This window comes from Amblyomma mixtum, chromosome 5 (genome assembly GCF_055824585.1).
Source record: "Amblyomma mixtum isolate Tamu chromosome 5, ASM5582458v1, whole genome shotgun sequence".
Classification (NCBI taxonomy): domain Eukaryota; kingdom Metazoa; phylum Arthropoda; class Arachnida; order Ixodida; family Ixodidae; genus Amblyomma; species Amblyomma mixtum.
In genome coordinates, this window is record NC_143016.1 from 82,901,740 (window position 1) to 82,921,885 (window position 20,146).

Genomic DNA, 20,146 nt, shown 5'->3' on the forward strand with positions numbered 1-20,146 from the left:
GTTGGGAGGCAGGCAGCTGGGCTGTTTTGTTATTATATAGAGGCTAATTTCCTGGTTGTTGTGACTGCATTTTGGTGACTGCAAGATGCTCGGTGGGTAAGATTTTAAGCTTGCCATGTGAAGCTGGGAATTTTTCTAGAACTTTCGGGATTGTTTTATATGCTGCCCTTTAGTTCCTCCTCAGTAATGAAAAAAAAAAAAAAAAACTCATTTCCTCAAAAGCTTCTTTGAAGACTTACTCGAGAGAAAAGTGCAGTTGTTATTCTTGAAGGTCTCTTTGTGGAAGAGTTGTAAGCGTGTTTTGGTCTCTTATTTTATTTCATCAAATGTATTTAGATTTCAGTTTTAACTCTCACTTGGCTTTAGCAAATGATATAATCTGAGCCATTTTAGAGTTGGGCTGTGTAGTGAGGAGCACAGGGAACATTGCACTAAAAAAATGCTTGAACTTTCATACATGCAAAGGTCTTTAAGGCTGCATTGTATGTGCGTGATTGTGCATGGGAAGAGGGAGGGAGGGCATCTACTTTCTGAACAGTGATGCTACATATCTGCCTGATATATGCTTGAATAAGATAAAAAAAGCAGTTGTCTGCACAGATTTAACTGAATCGGAGCCCCACCGAGGACATACCTTATGAGAATTCTTTTCATCTGCAGGGTCACCTGTGCTGAAGCGTGGCACACTTCACCGCCTCTCCCAGAAGGCCCTGGTCGCTCAGCAGTCACTCGAGGAAATCCTGCCGGGATCACCCAAAGCATCACAGATCTTTTCCCACCTCAAGGAGCACATCTTTGATTTTGAGATCACCCAGTTCCTTGGCAGGTGGGCTTCCTTGTGGGCCACTCTGTGGTGGCTTTTTTCTGATTGTGTACTCTTTTAAATTGTGAGTGGCATTTCTTTTCATTAAGAGTGCACCTAGGTGTAGGACCTCATGCATGCGAGCGTGCAAGCATTGACTTTTGAAACTTGAAGTCCTTGGAGCTGAACTGCATCTACAAGACTGTGACGGAGCTGCGCACAGGAACACAGTGATACACACACTTGAGTGCACTGATGACTGTAATTTCGAAACGTTTAGTGTGACATTATTTTTAAATGCTGACCATGCACATTGAAGGGGCACTGAGACTAACTGATGTTGATCTGTGTCAATAAATCACCACATTCTAGCGATAAGGACGCTACTCTTCCATAAGGGGAGACGCGGGTCGTGAAATGAACATTTTTATTATTAGAGATGTCGTAATGAAATTAGGTGTGTACTATATACGTTTCTTCTTCCGGTTTGTCGAAAATGTAATTAGTTTCAGCATATCTCAGTTAGTGCCCATATTATAGGAAAACGACTGAAGCCTAATTAGTAAATTCTTATGGGTCATTGAGACTCTTTCTTTCTACATTTTTTGGTTTCGATTGAAATGGAGCGGTAGACCTGCCATATGGAGCTATGCTAATTGTATTGTTGTTGAAGTACACCATAATATAAAAATGTTAAATTTTGTCCGAGCACCTTAACTGTGCAGTAGAGTTAGGTGACATTCTGCTTCACAAAATTTGAAATGTTGACTCAGCCCAACAAAAACCGCATAGCTCCACAGTTTAGTTCTATCTGAATTCAACAGTATAAAATTAAAATTGCACCTTAGAAACTTAATAAAACTTCCTTAAGGCTAGTCATTTTGGCAAAAGACATGAAGCTGAGAAAATCGCACTTGAAGTGCCCGTGCCAGCCATTTGGAGGGCGTTTAGAGCCCTCAAAAAACAGCCAAATGTGGAAATTCAAAAAATATTTCACAGTAGCGAGTAATCCCAGATAGTGGGGAAGGGCCTAGCTTTCAATTGAAACCAAGCTGGTGGCCATTGGGCACGTGGTCGTATGAAGCAATGGGCATGAACTTCTGCCGCATTTCACTCCTAAATCGCTGTTTCCGGGCTTTGTAGGTTCGAAATATATAGATATTTTAGCACTTCGAGGTTGAATCTAGACCTTGAAAATTTTTAGGCACTCAACTGCCATTTTTGCAAAATATAAATTTCGCATTTTTTCATCGTTTCAAGACCCGCATTTAGGAGATGCGGGTCTTGAAACGATCAAAAAATGCTGGAAATGTGAAATGATGGTGGCAGTGATGGAAGTGCCGTTGATCCATAGCGGAAGGGAGCTAGAGCATGACACTTTTCCACGATGCTTGTGCATCGTTTTGTATTGCCAGTGGCATGTTACGGTTCCAAACACTGTCAGTGTCCTTTTCATGCTGTGCAGAAACTCCTGATAAGGTGATGACAGTGTGAAAACAGAAGGCGCTGCTCTTTTAGATGGATCTTGACGAGGTAGTGGTGTGTCTTGGTCTGCACCTGGTTCTTGTCTTGAATAGCAGAGCAATAGCTTAAAAGGTACAACTGCAGGACCCTTCTTTGTCCAACACTCTCCTTGTCTCACCGTGCTCCTGGCTTTTGCACTTTGTTAATTCCCTCTTATGACCGACTGTAAATCTCACTGAATAGCCAACAAGCTATGGCATACATCTAAGGGATACTGACCTTTTTCGTTAGAACAGAGTTTTGAAAAATAGACTCAGTGTACATTTATTTATTTATTTTTTCTGTTTAAACCGAGAACGCCAACTCCTAGGCCGATTTCTCAAGTTAACTGTGGTGCTTTTACACAGTTTTATCCACAGATTCCAGAGGCCATGCTGCCTCACTATTCATGTTACGAGTTTTGATTGCGGTCGAGGAAAATTTTTTAATGGAAAATCCTCACCAATAAATGTGTCTTTTGCTGCCAGAAAAGCATCTATGTGCCCAGAAAGAGTCGTAGAATTTGATTTTACTGAAAACAAAACTTGGATAGAGTCATCCGCATTGTCCGTCCCTTTAACCAGGGCTACAACCTAGACACAGTGGCTATGGAAAGACAGCAGTGACTTTTCTTGACTGTTGCAAGTATTGCTAGATATTCATGGCGCGCATGAAATGAAATGATTGAGGCCCTTAACATTGGGCACGCTTCTCACTTTGCACACATGCGCAGTATAGTCAAACTCTGGTGTATCGAATTAAATGGGGATACCTAGGCATTCAGGCATTCATTGTTTAATTTCTACAGCAGTTGTTGTACTTCTCTTCCGCCCCCCATTACCCCAGTTTAAATGGCGTCCACATCATAGTTTGTCCTAACTGTAAACTCTTGCATTCACTTTCTGGGCGATGAGAATGTTATTCCAAGCAAGCTGAGGAGGGCATTCTCGATGTAGCCTATGTGCTTATGTGAGCCAGGCGGATCGCACCTATTGGTGCTACTACTTAGAAGTCTAGAAGGTCCTCTTTTGCATAAAAATGTCATGACTAGATGACATAAAAATGTCATGACTAGATAGCCAAAGTAAACTTGCACAGGAAAATTAAGAGTAAACCCTAGAAACTGTTGTGCAAGGCTAGGGTCACCCCGCACACTGCAGACACAAACACCCAACATTGTTAAGTCTTACACAAGGGATCTGCTTGGGCAACCCCCACACCTTTAGAACATTAGCTGCGTTTGTTTTGGTGAACCTGTCTGCTAGTGTGTGATCGTCACATCTGTAGTCATGTGCCCAAGTCAGTTGCAAACATTGGTTCAGCAGCTTTCTGTCTTTTTGTGTGTCCACATTCCACCTGACTGATCCTGCTTGTGTGTGTGTGCAGTGGTCGGTCCCGCACCAACAGCCAGTGCTCAAGCCAGGAGGACCTGGCTTCCGATGCGGCCCAACGGAGCAGCCCCATTGCAGTCACCCCCTCCCCCTTGCGCAGGGCCCAAGACCAGAGCCCCCGCATCTCTCCGGCGCAAAAGATGTGAGCCACGCGTTGCCAGCCTGCAATGAGTGTTAGGCAGTGGTGTTGTCATATGTGGCCCAGGTATAGCTGCAAAGATGATGATGATTATGATGATTATTTATTGACTGCCCCCTTTGTATTGGGTAGGCGCCGTGTCGGCGCCCCAGCCATAAAAAAAAAGTGAACAATAAAAAGCACACTACTCTTCATAAGCACCACCTGTTCACGCAGTGTGCAATAAATGTATAATGATACTATTGCAGAGCTGGTAGTCAGAGGCGAATGGATAAAAGACAATAAAACGACATCCTCCTGTGTGGCCCAGCTGACTAGAGGCAAACCGAATAGCAAATGGTTCGGGAGTTTTTAAGGAAAGGATCTTTCTTGCATGCCAGCACCGATTTCTTTGTGCCATGTTCAATAGCGCTAACTTCAACTTTTCCCTTATGTTGAGTGCCCAGCATTTCTGTCCCAGCTTCGGTTAGATGTGGAAGTCGAACTCATGACATACTCTGCTGGTGAGCCGATGCACAGTTCTTGTTGCGAAGAGAGCTCCAGGGATGGCGCTCGTCATAGCCATCATAGTTCCACTTGGCTGCAATTTTCCATTGGCCGTATGACTTACCATTGCTGCATCACAATACTAGTCTACCAGACCACCATTGGGGCACCACAACCGCTGTAATTTCGTCACGCGCGCATATGACGAAAAATGGAAGCAGTATGTGTTGACCGACACATATGCAATAAGCTGGTGCGATTTATGCGGATTCAAAATGCATTATTTTCAATAGGAGCTGAATCAAGGATTTGACTTTACTACTCTTAAAATGTAAATACTGTTTAAGCGGGTACGTTTTAATGAGATTTTACTGTAATAAACCGAGAAATATTTTTATTCATTGGATGAAAATCACACCATCAATAATCTCAGTTGCTTACATATGTTGCCATGCAATCTGGTTACACATTTGGCGGGCATTGCATGCCGCAAGCATGTTGGTGTGTCTTCTTTCAGGTGCCATCAGCATGTTCTATGTGTGTGGCACAAACTATTGAAGCTAGACATCCTGAGTTACCTCATATGGCATGTCTTTTTTCTTGGAGATTTGTATTGCTGCAGTGAAAAGTGGCAAGAAAGAGACTTGTATTGAAAGCTTCAAAGCTGTCTTCATTTTATTTTGTGTATTTTTTATTTGTACCATCCTTGCAGAAGTTGTGTATTCTGGTGTGCCAGTAGTAGTACCAAGGATGCAAATGTTTTTCTCCAGGGAAAAAGAGAGTTCTTGCTCTCATTGTAAGGACACTGTTTATGCACACTGCGTTCAGTATTAGGGGCCACCAAACTTACGCAAATGCATGTTTTTACTCATTATGAATATATGTTATGAATATATCGTTGAAAGTGGCTGTTGCCTGTTATGAAATTAATAAGTTTCTTCATAAGGCTGTGTCAGTGTTTGGATAGGCTTTGGTGTTTTTTAGACAGGCTCAACTTGAAAAGTAGATGTGGTTGATGGCCACGCTGAAGTGGACAGTGTTAAAGGATGCCTGAAAAAATATTTTAAGAGTAGGATGTGTAGCCAAGGCTCAAGTTAAGTTAAGAAGTTTGCGGAGATACGGTGGCCACAACTGGCAAAGGACAGGTTTACTTGGAGAGACATGAAAGAGGCCTTTGCCCTGCAGTGGACGTAGTCAGGCTGCTGCTGCTGCTGCTGCTGATGATGATGATGATGATGTAGCCAAGGACATCATAACCAAGTTACTTAACCTTGAACGGCGTGCAGTGCTCATGAACAAAGTGTGGAGGAATCATTCCTTCAATTCTTCCAGTGCCTTTTCTGTCCAATTTATACTGTCGCATCAAAAAATGAACCATGGGGCATCCACACATCTTTGCACAGCCACCAGTGTTTGTAGGCAGGGCATCGCTGCCACATTTACAGTTCAAGGGAAAATGGAACAGAGAATTTGTACTGCAAGAAACTGGGGAAACTAAAGATTATTATGTTATATGTTTAATTTTCCTGCAGTTCTTGGGTGCTTAGGATAAATTCTTTGAGGATGACACCGTTTTTACGGAAGCCTGACAGTTCCAAGGTGTTTCTCAGGATAAATAAGGACGTGTTTCAGGATCCCTGAAAATTACCACCGCGAAATCAGTTTTGTAATGGGGGGACAAGAACTCCCTATGGGGGCCCCCTCATAATCTGTCCGGATATGCGTTTCTTTCAACTGTCAAACAAATGTCGCGCCTGGCTTTTCCTTTGATTTCTTTCTGCTTGCATGTTGGTGTGTGCATGAAGGTTGTTTCTTCATCTCATTGTCTTTGGGTCCTGTAGGTTGGGTACATCACCAGTGCGAAGCCCCGTAGAAAATGGCCTGAGTGGTGGTATTGAGGAACAGCTGATCAGCTGTGTTGTGGAGGCGGCATTTCTTCTTGCTTGGCGAGGCATCGAGGGTTCCTCTAAGCAGTCTTGGATGGTGGGTCATGGTTCACTGCCTGGTTCAGTTCACTGTAGAATGAAAGCCGGTGCTTACTCATTTTCTTGCCTGATTGTCTACACTAAAATGTGAAACAAAAGGTGGAAAAGATTTTGCTCTAGATCAGACATGAGTGTAACTGAAGTTATCTTTGTTTCTTCTTTTTTTTCTGTGAACTTAAGTGTCACTGAAAAGAACTTCGTAGTGCATTAGTGATATTCGAATTTGTAATCTCTTTTTGTGGTCAGCTCAGTATCACAACAGATAACCTTATCTAGAAGGACAAGTTGGATGCTTAGCTCCAGCCTACCAGCAGTTTTGTTAGGTCTGCTGTGTTGGCTTGTGGCATTCATATCATTTGTATTCGAGAGCACAGTAACCAAGCGGATTTTGAAATCAAAGTTCTGCTTATGTGTGTAGAAACCTCTTGAGAAAGGCTACACTTGTAGTAGCAGCTGATTTGGTGCTAGAGTATTGCATGCAACTTACACAAGCTACAAATCTCTTTGCATTTTGGTCTGAACTTTTGAGCATACCCTGCGTAATAGTTTTGTAGTTTTGTGTCTAGCAAGTGTTATAGCATAGGCAAGTAACGTGTTCTGTGACAATAAGTTCTTATTTATGGATGCTTTTTATCGATGTGAGAGGGAAAAAATAAAGAAAAAAGAAGTTAGCTAATTAAAGCACGTGCTCAAAGACTGCTTACCAGGCTCTGTTTCTGCTGCAAAGATGAGTCATGCACAACTAGCAGGAGAGGAAGTGAATTATTGCTGGTTGTGTGGAACAAATGATGCAGGTTTTCTGTCAGGTCTGGTAAAAATTACACTAAGGATGAGGCTTGTCACTGACTTTAAAAACAGTTGCTCATTAAAAAGGGCATTTTTTTATTTAAAAAAAATACGAGGTGAGATGATGGTGAAATTACTTGAAGTCATGTTTGCGGTGTAACAGCAGCTCATCCTCAACTCATCCTTTGTCAGTCTTGTCTTTGGATGGCGCGTCAACTGAACCCTCATACAAGGACTTTGTAACAGGCACTGTGTTTAGCAACCACTAAGCACACAAGTTTCCTCCGGTTAACAAGTGTGCTCAGTGTGGAAAAGAACTCATGCACATTGCAATCATTTTGGTAGGCATTAATAGTTAAGGGGGGACCCTGGTCTTGAAAAGAAAATTTTATTAATCGAGATATAGTAATGAAATTTTCAGGCCACATGTATTTTTGTGTGCTGATTTTAGATATGTCATTTAATTTCGTGTAAAACAATTCCTTGAGCACTTGTGCAATTTTTATGCAAGTATTTTGGGAAAGTTTTGAAGAAAATTTGCTGCAGGAAACTTGCTTAAATGCATGCCATTGGGTTCTCTTGACACCAAGGAATGCAATAAGGGTGAAATTATCATCCTGGCTATCATAGAAGTTGAGTTATAAGGTACTGAAGCTGCCACTTCAGAAAAGGAATACACACTTTTCTTCTCACTTCTGAAGTGACAAATTCAAAACTCTATAACTCAAGTTCTATGATAGCCAGGATGATAATTTTACCCTTATTGCATTCCTTGGTGTCAAGAGAACCCAATGGCATGCATTTCAGCGAGTTTCCTGCAGCAAATTTTCTGCAAAACTTTTCCCAAAATACTTGCATAAAAATTGCACAAGTGCTCAAGGAATTGTTTTACACGAAATTAAATGACATATCTAAAATCAGCACACAAAAATACATGTGGCCTGAAAATTTCATAACTGTGACTTCATTAATAAAATTTTTTTTTTTCAAGACCAGGGTCCCGCCTTAACCGAGGACATAATATTGAACTTGGCAGGAGTTGTTTAAAAAAGAAGTCGTGTTGAACTCGGCGGGAATTGCTAGAAATAAATGCTGTCACAAGATAGGATTGATGATGGTAATAGAATCAGCATAATTTTTTTTCACTTACACAGTTCTTGGTGTTGTTGCGGGGTGTGTTCTGTGTTCCGTGATTTTATCTGCTGCTCATATCTGAACCATTATCGTCTTACTAAATAGTATACACAAACGCATCAGGTAGTTAACTGTTTCAAGGCATTTGTGGTACATTTATGCTCACTTAGATGCATACACACACCTGCTGCATGCGTTATTCATTTCTCTTAGCTCGAGTAGAAGTTAATAAACTGAACTAAAAATTTAAAAAATTTACCTTTGACACTCCATATCATAGTGCAATTGGATAATTTCTTTTGAGGGGATAGGCATTACTTCTTGCTTATACTATAAGCAAGTGTAAGTTATGATTCAGCTTGATGTTAGCTGTGCAGGTGTTAGTACGTTCACTGCATCATGGGTCACCAGTCGGTGACATTTATCCATGCTGTGTGGCCTTGTATGCTGAGTCACATAATGAAGCCATGGGTCAGATATTATTGTGAGGTCCGAGGAGGAAAACCTCGCTATAAAATCTGTCCGATGGGACCCAGTATTTGTGGCCACACAGCATAAAAAAAATAATGTGACCCATCGGGGACCCACGGCGCAGTGAACGTGTTAAAACAGAAGCTAAACACCGATTTACATGGATCATTATGTAGTGGAGCAAAATGGTGGTTTGAGCTAGTTGGTACATCTTCAAAATTTCACCAGCGCTGCGACTAGGAACAAGAACAGAGAAGGAAGACAAGGACAAGCGCTTGTCCTTGTCTTCCTTCTCTGTTCTTGTTCCTAGTCGCAGCGCTGGTGAAATTTTGAAGATCATTATATAGCTGTTGTTATGTCTAGGTGTTTTACTATTGCTTAGTGATTTTTGGCCCGGGTAGCAGAGCTGTTTGTACATCACTGATTCATGATTGACCGTGATAACTGACCGGCGCATGCATGCTAGCCTTCACAAAAGACCATTGAGATGGTAGCCAAGGTTCTATCTAGCCAACCAAACACACACTAGCCTTATACATAAAATAATTTGCAAATTGGACCGAAGTTTATTTAATACGCCTAGCTGTGTTTTGAGCTTTAGTGCAACTGAAGGCAGGTCTATGGCTGTGCATTCTATTGACGTCCTCCTTTCTGCTGTTTTTGGGCAGTTTCTCTAATGAGCATATTTTTTTTCTTACCTCTTGGTGCACCAGGAACGAGGTCAAGTGTTGGTATGTGTCAACAAGCTTGCCATGACCAACGAACTTGTTGCGTCACATCTTGAGATCAGGCGGCAGCTTTTTGAAAGGCTGCTCCAAGCCTGTTGCACCAGCCTGCAGGAATCAGGTACTTATGGTAAACCTTTTTTCACTTCCTTTGGTTTGGCTTGTAATGCAGTCGAACCCGGATATATCGAACCCGCATATTTCGAATTATTGGCTATATCGAACACACAGATTACCCCCTTGAAAATACTATGTAAAAGTATAGGACAGTTGCGTTGTATATCGAATTCCATTTTCGCCGGACATTGGATATATCGAACGCCGCGCCCCTGGAAGGTGCGCTTTCCCCAAAGACGTTCCTGACCGGTCCTCAGCCACCTCAGTGGAGAACATTTCCGCAGTCAGTCAGCAGGCGCAGGGCCTTTTTTTTCTTTTCTTTTTTTTGTTCCCCCGTTTTTGCACCCCACCGGCGCGAGCTTTTCCACTCCTCCCGTACCGCCGGCGTGTGCTTGGTCAAGGTCACTGGAGCTCAACGAAGGGAGCGCGCGGCATCGAGACACGTGGCGGCGTGTCCAAGCCACGCTTCCTGGGGAAAGGAAGAGAGAGAAAACGGTCGCTCGTGGGTCTGGGGAGAAAAGAGAGCTCAGGCCTTGAAAAGGCCGGAGATGAATGTCCGATGAGTGCTTGGACGACGCGTTTCGCGACTTGTCCAATTTTCCCGGCACCGTTCCGTCCGAAGTGACTGACAGCGAAGTTCAAGCGGTAGCAGACCTCGCTGATGAGGACATTGTGGCCGGAATAGCTGGCATTCAAGACGCCGATTCTAGCGACGACGAGGGCAACTGTATTGTCGAAGAAACACATCCGTGCACAGCGTCAGCGTTCAGCCTGATTCGGCGCTGTTGCGGCGAAATGGAAGGCACTGGGCTCTCGCACCTGGACAGTCTCGAGAAGATCGAGACCAGTGTTTCGAACTTCGTTTTCCAGAGGAAAAAGCAGCCCGAAATTAGTGATTTTTTTCCCGCGAAATAAAGCGCTGTCACATTGAGTGCCCATACTATGTGTTTCGCGGCTGTTCCAAACGGTAAGCCACAATTTGTTATGATCGGGAGTGCTGTTTTAGCCTGTATCTGTATATCGAATTTTCGCTATATCGAACTATTTTCCGATCCCCTTTGAATTCGATATACCCGGGTTCGACTGTAACATGTTAGGCAGTATTGAAGCCAGGGTTACTTTAAGGGGAGATGCGGGTCTTCAAATGAATATTTTTATTATTAAAGATATTGTAGTGATATTAGGTGTGTTTCTTATACGTTTCTTCATCCTGTTTTCAAAAATATAATTAGTTTCAGTATATCTCAATTATTTCCTATGTTGTAGGCAAATAACTGAACCCTAATTAGTTAAATTCTTACAGGTTATTAAAGCACTTCCTTTTTATATTTCTTGGTTTCGATTGGAAAGGGGGCTGTAGCCAAAGACTTGCCATCTGGAGCTATGCTAACTATATATTCTAATTGCAGTACACCATCATGTAAAAACGTTAAATTTTGCCCAAGCACCATGACTGTGAAGTATAGTTAGGTGACATTATGCTTCACAGAATTTGAAATGTTTTGCTCAGCCAAACAAAGACAGCATAGCTGCATGTCTTAGTCCTTTCTGAACTCAGCGGTATATATAAGATTAATTGAAATTGGACCACAAAAACATACTAAAAATTTTCGTAACGCTAGTCATATCGGCAAAAACCCAAAGCTGATAAAATTGCATTTGTAGTGCGTGAGCCAGCCATTTGGAGGTCGTTGTAGAGTCCTCAGAAAACAACGGAATGTGAGCATTCCAAAAATATTCACAAAAATGAGTAATACGAGGTAGAAGTGAAGGGGCCCAGCTTTAAAACAAAACCATGATGGGGGCCATCGGGGACACGGTTGCGGGTAGCGACGGGTGCGGAGTCCTGCCACATTTTGCTCCGATATTGCCATTTCCGGGCTTCGTAGGCACGGAATGTATAGATATTTTAGTGGTTGAAGGTTGAATTTAGACGTTGAAACTTTTTAGGCAGGAAGTGTACTGAACCTGAATATGCCATTTTTGCAAAATTTAAATTTTCGCATTTTTTTTTTTAATCATTTCAAGACCTGCATCTAAAGGCAGTAGTCTTGCATGAAAGTCTTAATGTAGTAGAGTCTTGATCACTCAAACTCGTAGGAGAGTGTTAATTGTTTTTAACTATGCGGGGTCGGAAAACAGGACCTTTTCAATGCACTTGATGTTAACCGAACCAAAGCGTCAGTTTGAACTAAGCAAGTTTGAATGAACATGATTTCATTCGACTTTTTTCAGAATTGTTCTCTGAAATATACAGCAGTTGTTTAAGTATGCTTTCTGATCGTTATGTTGCACTTGATACTGCTATGTGATGTACAGTGGTGAGCAGCCTTGTCTAGAGCGCTTGAGCAGTGCGCACTTGGTAACAAAAACCGAAATTAGAGAGCAGCCCCTCATTACAGGGCAAAGTTTTCGTGCCTGCTTTGTTTACGAGGCTGTCTGGCGCTACTTCCGTGCAAGCGTTGCAGCTGGACCCTAGAGGCTGCCACAAAATCTGGATTTGTTTGCAAGGAAGTGCACCGCCCGAGCGCTCTAGACAAGGCTGCTCACCACTGTACATTATTTTGTATTGAATTGTCTGCTAGTCACATGGCTGGCGGTCCTGATATTTTGGGATGTATTTTCTTATGCAGTAGAAATTGCTCATGATTCGATTTGCTTCGATCTCAACGTTTGTCTCTCTCTCATTTTTCTCTTCAGGACAGGCTAATGCTACCCATGCCGAGAATGCGTCCGAGCTTATGAAGCTGGTTTTCGACTTTGTCTGCCATGAAAATGTTGAGGACGAGAGCCGACTGAGCGAGAAAGTGAGCACAATTTTTTAATTCCTCAACAGTGCAGACAAAGAGGCTAAGCTTTTGTTTTTTGTTTGTGCATGAGTAGGTAGCTTACTTCTGACATGAGGTTCATTTGAGGTGTGTAACTTTCCTATAGCTTAGCTCCTGGACTTGAGACTTGCAGTCTTAAGCAGTCTGCTCAGGGGGCTGTTTGCTTTTATATTGTGCAGCTAGGAAGCAGAAACTGAAAAGATGTACTTGGCACTATGTGTACACTTGAACAGCCTGAAAACATTCTTTTTCAACCCCCTTTGATGTTATATACAGAGTGGTTTCTTTTTAACCTTTACAGATTTTTATTTCAAATACTGTGAAAGATACGTCAACGTGGTCTGTTGAGTTGGGTTGTATAGCAAGGCGGACATTATTTGCCTAATCTGGATCAGTAATTAAAAATAGTAATTAAAATTAAATCAACTATCTGATTTTTGATATTAGGTTGGGTTTGTGGGGTTTAACGTCCCAAAGCGACTAAGGCTATGAGAGACGCCGTAGTGGAGGGCTCTGGAAATTTCGACCACCTGGGGTTCTTTTACGTGCACTGACAACGCACAGTACACGGGCCTCTAGAATTTCTCCTCCAAAGAAATTCAACCGCCACGGCCGGGGTCGAACCCGCGTCTTTTGGGTCAGCAGCCGAGCACCATAACCACTGAGCCACCGCGGCGGCTGATTTTTTGATATTTTTAATATTAGGTGCAAGGTTATATTGCGAAATTAACGGCTGTCAACATCGAAGGCGAGAAATTTTCTTAATCAGCAATGTGTTTCGAAGTATCAAAATGTAAAAAATACGCATTTGAAAGCTCATTGAGATTGGCTTTTCTGCATTGCGTATTTATAAAATGATGCCTTTCGCACTTCTTATGCATTAAATACAGGCGCAGTTGGTGTATTTGGTGATGTAGAAGTTAACTTTATTGCAGCTACAATATGACACACAGCAGTGCCTTTTTATAATTAAGTAATGTGAAAAAGCCAACTCAGCAAGCTTGCAAGTGTGAATTTTTTATGTTAGATTTTTTTCGAGCCACATGCTGACTAAGAAAATTTAGAAACAGTGATCGCCTTTGATGTTGACAGCCATCACTTTCACAATATAAACTTGCCCGTAAAATAAAAAAAAGTGTATTTGTTAATTTAAGTTAATTAATCATCTAATTATCGATCCATATGAGGTGCGTAATGCCTGCCTTGATGTGTAGTCCAGCTCAAGACATCGCGCAAACATATCATTCAGTTTTTAAATAAAAATCTGTAAAGATTTTTAAAAATCGCGGTGTATTTTCACACTGTCCTTAAAGGGAAACTGCATTGGCTTTAGAAATCAACGAGCTTAAGAAGGTCGAATGTGTGAAACTTGCAGGTAAAGCATGCGAAGTCTTTTCGTCCTAGCACTTCAAGTAGTGAAGTAATCGCTGATTAAAATCCGGACGCCCTTCAAGCTTCTCCGCAGTGCACAACGCCAAGTGGGGGGCCGCATGATGACGTCATCGAAGGTATCGGTGCATTTCCAACGCACAAACACCTGCTTTCAAGGAAAAAAACCAACGCCATCGAAGGCGAACCCTGCCGAGAGCTGTTTGGCAGTGTCTAACGCGTCAGGGCAGGGCGTGGCAGACGACAGCGGTAATTTGAAATCATACCTTCCGTGACGTCACACTGAGTTTCTCTGCACGCCTCCGGTGCATTGAGGAGAAGCGCAAAGTTCAATCCTCAATTACGTCACTATTTTTACTGCTAGTGTAAAAACACTTGGCATGCTTTACCTACAGCCTATGTAGATTTGAATCCTTAAATATTGCGAAATTCTCGAAAAAGTGTTGCAGTTGCCCTTTAATGGCTGCAGTTGCGTCACATTGGCTGTCATGGCATTTTTAAAAAAATAAAATGTCTCAGTTGGCTGGTTTCTTTCTATGAGGTAAATATTCCATTCAAACCAGTTAACCTGCACATGTGGTGACTGTGTCCCCCTTCGTAACTTCTTCACTGCCAACCTTCCCCCAGCTCCTGGAGCATGTGTTGATGGTCATGGATCTGCTGATGGTGTTTGGCGAGTCGCCGGGAGATGAGGGCTGGGAGGAGATGTCCAAGCTGGCCTTGGGCATCTTGCTGGTGTGCGCTGGGAGCCACAAGCTCGAGCTCTGTGCCATGGCCACGGCTCGGCTGCACACACTCGTGCAGACGCGCCCGTTCGCATCGCTCGAGGAGTCCTGCTACCTGCTCACTGGGGTGAACGCAGTCCTCGCCAGAGCAGTCAAAGGTCAGTCGGCATTTCTTACGGCAAATTGTCCTGTGAATCATGGTACCATTGTTTTTCAACGGGAAATGCTTTTTAGCTTTTGTTTACAGTGGTTTTCAGACTTTACCTTAAAATATTTTTTGGTTTGGTTTATGGGGTTTAACGTCCCAAAGCGACTCAGGCTGTGAGAGACGCTGTAGTGAAGGGCTCCGGAAATTTCGATCACCTGGGGTTCTTTAATGTGCACTGATATTGCACAGTACACGGGCCTCTAGAATTTCACCTCCATCGATATTCAACCACTGCGGCCGGGATCAAACCTGCATCTTTCGGGTCAGCAGCCGAGCACCATAACCACTGAGCCACCGCGGCGGCAGTGCAGTGACAAAGAATTCAAGCCGACCAAAACAAGCGTACTCTGCTCGAAGCACTTTCGTAAGTGCGGCTACATGCAGGGCTTGTCCCTAATGTGATCTCTGGAAATTTCTGTCGAAAAGGCGCGGCTGAATCATGACACAGTTCCTTCGATTTTCTGGCGCATGAGAGGCGTGTCACCATTCCGAAGAAGCGCCTCTTCTATAAGTAGAAACATGCTCACTTAGCCCCTGCAGAAACCTTATAGAGGCTCAAGAATATGTCGCTCTCCTAGCAGCCGAGCACCATAACCACTGAGCCACCACGGTGACTTTTAATGTCGCGCAATGCCTTTGAACTGTGCTTCAAAACTTCTGTGTGAAAGAAGTTGAAGCCAGAAATGGTGCACCTCCTGTGTGTACAGGTGTGGCTAAAATATTATGGAGTGCGTTTCAGAGTTCGGAATTATCTCACCCTTTGTAGGGAAGATATGATGGTCTCCTGGGTTCATACACGAGTGCACCAGCAGGAAGTGCTAATGTATATAAAAAGTACTTCCGAATTTTCGCTAGGTAAGGCGTGAGAAAACTTTGATTGTCTATGTGTGCTCCATATGATTATGGCCGGTACTGTACTCATCCAGGCATGTGCTTGTGTCACATTTTGTGAGCACGCACAATAATTGGAATTTCTTCTTACGCCTTACCGCATTTTTAATCTTAACACTGATTGAGGCCTCGAGAATTAGGTGTGGTAGGCGGGGTAGTGATGTACTTTAGCATATGCACCATTCACATTTTCCAAACTCTTGCATGCTAAGAGTTTCCTTTTATCATTTTCTTTATATCATCACTTTTTTTATGTTTCGTGTGTGTTTATCAATTGTGAAAGAAAAGGAATTTTTCCATTGCCGACAGTATTTGAGAACTAGCAGTAATATACACTGCCGAGCACAAATTGAATTTGTGTGAGCGTTTAAGGTTAGATTTAAAGTTCTGAAATTTGTGGGAATGAAAAAGAGCGAAGAAGATGTGCACTTTTGCACATTGCTGGTAGCACCAACACAACTGCCTTAATTTCTGTGTTTATTGCTTTTAGTTGTCACTCAGAATTCCCTGCTATTCACATATTTTAAATAATTCATGGAGTTTTGTGTTGTGGGCTTTTGCACAAACCAGTAAGCCACAAATTATTCATTGATGAGGTGTACTTTTAATAGCAGGCCTAATCAGCACTGACGAAAGCAGGTGGGGCGGGGGGGGGGGGCAGAACAAGAGGCTTGTACAAATTTTGGATGGATGCGGCATTACAGCGTTGTGTCGCTTGAGGTGTGTCCTTCTGTTGCTGTAGTACTTGTGGAGTGCTTCCTAAACAGACGCCTGGTCTTTGATGGTCAGCTGAGCCCTCATCTGTGGTCACCTGTTGTTGCCTTGTCACCTGCCATTCCAGATGGAGACCAGGAGCAGTACTCGTTCGTCATTCCCGTGGTGCGTGCTCTTCTTGAAAGAGTGAGCCTAAGGCTGCGTGGTTGGCAGCACCTGCCGTCGCAGCCTAACATGGATGCCGGCCCAGCCTTTTTTGACCAGTTCCAGAAGTACGCTCTCACATCTGAGTGGACTTCGTTTGTCTCCAATGTGGTTAGTGTCAATTTTTCGTCACGAATAGAGCGCCACATTGCTACCATTCATATTAGTAGTTCATACCACTTATTGCGATTCTGTATCTGATAACAGCAGTGCAGAAATGCGTTCTAGGCATTATCCAAACCTTGGATAATGCCTTTATCCAAGGAGGCATTATCCTTTTTATCCAAACCTTGCAGCAGCATTACCTTTGGACATGTAATTCATGCTATCCAGTTGAACTTGGGAGGAGAGGTAGATGTAGTAGACAAAAAAGATAATGGCTTCAATAGAGAACAAGGGTTCTTGGGGGTTATCAGTGGGAATGAATTTCTGCAGCAGTTTTGCATGCGTCTCTGCAATTTTTTTGTCCATCTTAACCATTTATAAGATCACTTAATGCTCTTGATGTTTAGCCGTGCCAAGAGGCTTCTTCAATTACATCATTGAGCGCCTCCTTTCATGTGTTAATGGGAAAAAACTTCCCTGTCGTGTGCTCTTGCATTGGTGAGTTTAGTTTGCTACAGTTACTGCGTAACGCCTTGTTTGCAGGTGAAGCCGGTACAGGAGCAGTACAGCTCAATGCTGATTAGGGAGCAGCGCGAAGCAATGAATGGCTTCTGGAATCAGTGCTACGAAGGTATCATGGTTGCCATGCATAAACGAAGCAGAGGGGTCGGTGAGAGCAAGCTTCGTTTTCAGGTAAGCTTGATCATATTTGGTAGTACACTGCCACCTTTTCGTTGCTCATTTAAACATAATTTCTCATCTCTGTGCTGAAATGTAGTGAACAAAGTCTTCGTAGTACTCTAGCAAGTAGAACCCTTATGTAGTAAAGTCGCTCGGACCAGCAAAAATGTTTGCTATATCAGTTTTGATGATGGCATGGCTCTGAACACACACACACGCACTTTTTTTTTTCTTGCATGCTGCGCAATTTGCCTTATGAACCTAATGCCTTCAAAAAGCTGGCTTCTCCTCCAAGCTCACAAGCCGGGGGGTTAAGCCATCTCCCCCCCCCCCTCCCCCGTGACACGTCTTCGATATCGATATTCATTTGCTTCCTGCTGTTGGTTTTGCAATTACAACATTGCATGTCTATTGCTCTGAGATGTCCTAGACTCACCGCATGCTGCGATGTCATTATTTCGTGGGAAGTGCGTCGCCTTGGCTAAATGTTCTTTACTGTAACCGTTTCTTTACTAAAGGTGTTTACTATACACAGAAAAAAAAATGGGATTGCAGTTTCACTTCACTATTCTCGTATTTTTACTATATGCAAATTTACTATAGTGAGGTTTTACTTACTAGTGGCCAAAATATTTTCTAGTGCTTAGCTAGAACCAGCTTAGCCATAGTTTTCGTCTAAGCTTACCTACAGAGCTAAATTTTACATTTGTTATAGCGTAATTTACCTGTTTTACATCACTGTATAATCCCAGGTATATGGAGATCTTTGTGGGGTGTAATGTGAAAAAATGGCTGGGGTTCAACGTGGCTTGTACCAAGTTATACGAGCAAAAGGCGTCTCTCATAGCCTTAGTCGCTTTGGGATGTAAACCCCATAAACCAAAGCAAACCAAAAGCTCTGTTAAATAGATCTGAGATTACAAGTCTTTAACAAGCAATTAAGCATGGTGTCCTCTGTCTCGGATAAAATATCAAGGGTCAAAGGTCAAGGTCAGGTACCCAATAGTCAGTCATGTGATCACATGGTCACACGCCATAGCTTGGGCCATACCACCACGCGGTGAAGTTTGCTTTGACCTTGTGAGGCATTGAAGGTCATTGTCGATGTGGCGTCCACTGTCTCAAATCAAATGTCGGGGTCAAAGGCCAAGGTCATGTACCCAATGGTCCTAGTCATATGATCACGTGGTCATACTACCATAGCTTGGGCTATACTACCATGCAGTCAAGTTCAGTTTGACCTTGGGAGGCATTCAAGGTCACTGTGTCATCCACATCGAAATTGGAAGTTGTACCCCAAGGAGTAGAGCTCTTGGTCTAAAATGAAAGCCCAATAGCATAGAGCTCTGCAGCAGTAATGTAGGCAAAAGCAGTGTGTGCAAAAATTTGCCTCGTATGCCTTATGAGTAGGGCCCGGAAATTTAGGCACTAAAGAACCCGAAATAGGCAGGCACCTAGGCTCTAAAAAAATATAGAAATAGGCGCTATAAAACGAAAACAGACGCTTTGAATAGTACTCTTTATTTATTAGTACAAGATTTTTCAGTCAAGCACGGAGCTTACGCAGTCCTCATTTGAAGCATGCCACAATAAAGCACATCTCAGGTTTTCGAACTTGAAGCTCTGTCGGTTTTCGTTTCGCGTAGCTTCTTTCTACATGGCAGTTCACGGGGGTTCGTGGCTTCACGTGGTCTGGCCGTATCGTCTACGCGTATATGGTCTGTGATGTGCGAACTTGTTTCTAGCCCTCTATTTTGTTTTTTCTACCAACTGTTGCATCTTCGTAGAAGCAGTAGCGCCCTTTTGTTCCAGTCCCCAAAGTGCTGCTTGCACTTCGACTGCCTTGAATGATTCATCTATTGAGAATACAGCGTTTTCCAACTTTGTTATCCTTTCCGTCAATGTTAGGAAGCTTGCACTGATGTATGTCATGTCTCTTTCCGAATTCGCTTCTTCAAACATAGCTATTGGTTGGATCACACACGTAGCATTATTCTCGACTTCCTCAAAAGACAGATTTGAGCACTTCAAAGTGCCGTGCATAATATACTGCGGCATTTATCCATGCTCCTCATCGAGTCTAAACAGGCTTTGGCGGCAGATGAATGTTCGGTGCTGTGGAGCAGAAAACAGCAATTCTTGACGGAGATTTCATAAACACCTGTTTTGTGCTAGATACTAACGCGCCCACTTGGGGAAAAGAGAACCGGACACATGCGGCGACATGCTGCCTGGTGTACTATACCAGAAAGCTCCGAAAATCACTGGTGGTCAGTTTCCACAACGCAAATCTGCCGATAAAAATGCTTCACGCAACTATTTCGCAAATGACGTTTCCTTTGCTGTCGAACTGCCGCTGAAAGCCACCGCCAGTAGGAGCTCCGAAGTCCCCTCTTTCGTTCGTTTCAGGTTTGCAATATGCTTGTTGGTAGCGACGTGTTGCTCTACATGGCAACGCTTTTCACTTGATACTGATGTTTCGCGTGCTTTGCAGGAAAGCACAGTTCCATCAGTTGAAAAAACACCTCCATATTGCGAAACCCACTGCCTGCTACGAGCGCGTCTCGATGCCTTTTCTTTCGGCATGTTAGACTTGTCAATACGAAATGAAATGAAGAGCTCTGACGAAGCAAAGGTTGTGAGCCCGCTAAAGGCAGTGTCGCCTGTTCCGCAAGCGGCAGGCAAATAAGTGGCCATTCTCTGCGGAGGGGCAGGCAGCCGATAGTCGACCGAGCGACGAGCGAGCAGTGAGCGCGAGAAGGTGAGAGTCCTGCGCGCGTTGAGGCGACGGTCCCCGCCTGGACGGAGCACGTTGAGGTAACGATCTCCGGTTGGACGGCGCTGGTTCGGGTGCAGGGTTAC

The 20,146-nt window shown here is 43.3% G+C and overlaps 1 protein-coding gene across 4 annotated transcripts in view; it reads left to right on the plus strand.

Moving 5' to 3' along the window:
* LOC149342839 (neurobeachin-like protein 1) overlaps window positions 1–20,146 on the plus strand; it is a 91,137-nt gene that overhangs the window by 37,072 nt on the left and 33,919 nt on the right. For 3 of the 4 annotated variants that reach the window (XM_089545336.1, XM_089545338.1, XM_089545339.1), the window contains 8 exons: window positions 661–826; window positions 3,692–3,838; window positions 6,163–6,304; window positions 9,411–9,552; window positions 12,240–12,346; window positions 14,384–14,639; window positions 16,422–16,609; window positions 17,147–17,296. In XM_089545336.1, the coding sequence (XP_089401462.1) occupies window positions 661–826; window positions 3,692–3,838; window positions 6,163–6,304; window positions 9,411–9,552; window positions 12,240–12,346; window positions 14,384–14,639; window positions 16,422–16,609; window positions 17,147–17,296 (1,298 nt within the window). The remainder of the gene's footprint in view (window positions 1–660; window positions 827–3,691; window positions 3,839–6,162; window positions 6,305–9,410; window positions 9,553–12,239; window positions 12,347–14,383; window positions 14,640–16,421; window positions 16,610–17,146; window positions 17,297–20,146) is intronic. The other variant, XM_089545337.1, reaches the window with a different exon arrangement.